Here is a 3,386-nt window from a genome sequence, read left to right as displayed (position 1 = left end):
AAAAAAAAAGGGACAGCCACTGGGGGCTTTAAAAAGGGGGTTCAGAAAGGAGGCCATGGCCCCCAAAATTCCAAAAAAATAAAAACAGATCAATAAGTACTTGATATACAATTTAATTTAATATACACTTTTAAATTTGGTTAGTTTCTTATGATTAATATTAATATGTTTGACGACTGTCGTTTTTAGAGCAATTATTTCAATGCTTGTTGCTATAAATCATTTTACCACGGAAAGAACATTTTGAACATTACGACGGCTTAAAATCTGATTGGGTATCCACAAGATCAGAACTAAAATAACATTTCTGGGGGTACCCACATTTTTTTAATATGAATACTGGACACTTATCATTTCTATGTCTCGTTTCAGTCTTGCTCTCATGCATTTCCATTGGACTTGGACAATTCTTTAAATATAGATTAAGAAATAAATCGATTTTCAAAATATAAGAATCAAAAATTAGATTGTAAATGGATATATATAATATTATTTATTGTAAATGGTTTTATTTTCTAGGCTATGTGTATCTGGACTCTTGGAAATTTGAGTGATTCTAGTCCAGGTGCATGCAAAGTGCTTCAAAGTCAAAATTTCTTTAATGCACTGGTTGATCGCTTACAAAGCTCATCTTGTGATGAAGTTATTTTCAATACCTTTTATGCCTTAAGACTTTTTCTTAAAAACTATATGGATCATTTAAAGTAAGACAAAATTATTTGAATTAATTACTTGCAAGAATAACATGTATAAAACTAATTTTATTTATATTAATAGGTCTGAAGATCTAAATAAGTTGCTACACGCGTGTCTTCAACGGTTGAATATGTGGAAGGAATCATTTTGGATAGTGTATCAAATTTCTTGTTATAATAACATTAATTTGCACCATACAGAATGTATGGGACGTATATTGGACACCTTAAATGAAGATATCATCGATATAACATGTTTAGTACCTATTTTAAGAACATTTGGTAATATTATAGCTCATGATGATACTGGTCATTCAGCATATGTATTTTTTTATGCATTACTACGTGAAGAAGGATCTATTATAAGAAATATTTTAATTAGTAATAGAGATATCAATTTAAATTATGAATGTGCTTGGTTGTTAGGTAATGCTTTTAAAGCATTAAATATTACTGAGCTTAACGGAAATGACCATTTGACGCAGACAGAAACCTTTGATGAAATTTGTAATTACCTTTTGGTATAAATTTATATGTGCTGGCAATGTCCATAAATATGAATTATATATTGATTTTTTTCTTAAATTGTTAACCTAGTTATTAAACTATGTATACACATACTGTTTACTGTTTACTTTTTTTATTTGTGTATGCATTTTTTTATTTTTCAAACTAATTATTAATTAATGTCTGTAACAGTTTTTTTATTTATTTATATTTATCATACATGGTTATTTTTAAATGTATACCAATGTGCACTATATAAAATGTATAGTGTGCTAATTTAAAATTTGTATTTATTTATTTTTATTTTGAAAATTATACAAGACGCATAGCATAATAAGCATAAAGGATATGATATTACATTATTACAAGTTATAACCTACATGGTTACATGGCTTGTTGATATGAGGAAAGAACCATTTATTTGTTGGTGTTATTTTAATGAGAGGTTGTGGTATGTGCTTAATTAATGGTTTCTGAACCATTGTTGCTTGAGCATTCTTGAAATTCTTATTTACAAATAAATAAAACTAAATTCCATACAATACTCTTTAGCATATAATTTAATAATTTATAGACCATTTTATTTACTTTGAATATAATTTAATTACCTACTGTATTTTAATATTTGTAGTTACTCTTTAGATAGTAGTTACTGGTGTTACTGTTACATACTAGTTATAGCTACTATTTCTTCCATGTTTAACTGTGGTTTGAGTGTTTATTTTGTGAGGCCTACGATAGAGTACTGATCATAAAGAGCAATAATCCTCTTAATAATGATAATAGTTGATTATATGAGAAGGAGCTGAGACTTTAAACATTATAAAATTAATATACTTTTATATTTAAAAATTGAAATAGTACATTGTATTTTATTATTATCATAACTTACCAGTTGATTATCATTCGTAAAATAAACATAAAAAATTACGATTTACAATGAAACATGTAGGATATATGGTCGTAACTGCAAAATTCTACTGAAACTATAATGCTTACATAAATTATTTAAGTTAATACTGCTCTAGTTTTAATCAAAACTAACAGGGAAAAGTTTGCCAAAACACAGTAGGTGATATATTATTATGTCAAGTAAATAAAATATAAATGGTTTCTCTGACACAATTTAGAGTTAAATTTTAAAAATGTAATATATTATTAATCCAAGATAAAGGGACCTTAAAAAAATTAACCATACTAAATTTCAAATAAAGAATGATTCATGTGATGTATCTAATTAATAAAAAAAAAACAATTTACATTAATATCTTGGAATCATAATTAATCTAAAATGGAATATACTTGCATTGAAAATTGAATAATTAAAATTTTAAATGTGAAAACTCGGTTATTTGACAATTTGTACCTAGTTTATACTCCATACATTATCATTTATCTGTATTTGTAAGTGGGTCTTTTACAATAATTTTGTTTTATATTGAGGTTTGAGCATTTTTAATTTATGCTATATTATACACCCAAAACTTGTTAAAAAATTGAACTTTTATAAAAATACTTCCACACAAATACAGATGTTATTATCACCTAGTTTCATACCTAATAGGTCATTTCACTCTAATTTTTGAACATGATCTGTTTAGGTTAAATTTGCCATGTTATTCAATTTTAAGACTGAGACAACAAATGCCTGTGTATGGTCGCCTTAAAGCTGTTTTTAAAGATATAGTTGCATGCATAATAGATTAATAGATAATAAAGAAATCAAAAAGTTGTCTGTGATGTAGTTACCTACTTATAGACGTGTAAACTAAATACCTAATAAATAATTGGTACCTATGGTTGCCAAATTCCAAGTATTACAAATTGTTACATTTGAATATTCAATTTCCCGCTTTTGCATAAAGCAGAACTAAGTAAATGTTATGCCTTATAGTTTTTAAAAAGAATTCGAAAACATCCGATCTAGGTATGCCAAATGACAATCATTTAAGACAAACAACGATTGTGATATGTAGGTCCTCGCATATTTATTTTCGTTCCATTCTGCTTATTAAGATATTTTCATAAATATGTCATTCTCAATATTCCCAGATTGACTTTTGGATCGGAGATGAAGATGTGCTCTGAAATCCTAAAGCGGAGATGCACCGCTAACACTAGACAAAGAGACAATATTATACACTCGTAGGGTAAGTGTTTCGCATGGAGAATAAATCATTTTTT

At 27.0% G+C, this 3,386-nt stretch overlaps 1 protein-coding gene across 3 annotated transcripts in view; it reads left to right on the top strand.

The window, feature by feature from the left end:
• LOC111037746 overlaps nucleotides 1-1,393 on the top strand; it is a 4,140-nt gene extending 2,747 nt beyond the window's left edge. For all 3 annotated transcript variants that reach the window (XM_022320507.1, XM_022320499.1, XM_022320489.1), the window contains exons 4-5: nucleotides 520-704; nucleotides 778-1,393. In XM_022320507.1, coding sequence (XP_022176199.1) covers nucleotides 520-704; nucleotides 778-1,222 — 630 coding nt within the window. In that variant the 3' untranslated portion in view covers nucleotides 1,223-1,393. The remainder of the gene's footprint in view (nucleotides 1-519; nucleotides 705-777) is intronic.
• Nucleotides 1,394-3,386: the final 1,993 nt, after the last annotated feature.

Source organism: Myzus persicae, unplaced genomic scaffold, assembly GCF_001856785.1.
Source record: "Myzus persicae strain clone G006 unplaced genomic scaffold, MPER_G0061.0, whole genome shotgun sequence".
In the NCBI taxonomy this organism is placed as follows: Eukaryota; Metazoa; Arthropoda; class Insecta; order Hemiptera; family Aphididae; genus Myzus; species Myzus persicae.
The sequence above is the reverse complement of the archived record's forward strand: the minus strand, read 5'-3'. Positions and strand labels throughout refer to the sequence as shown.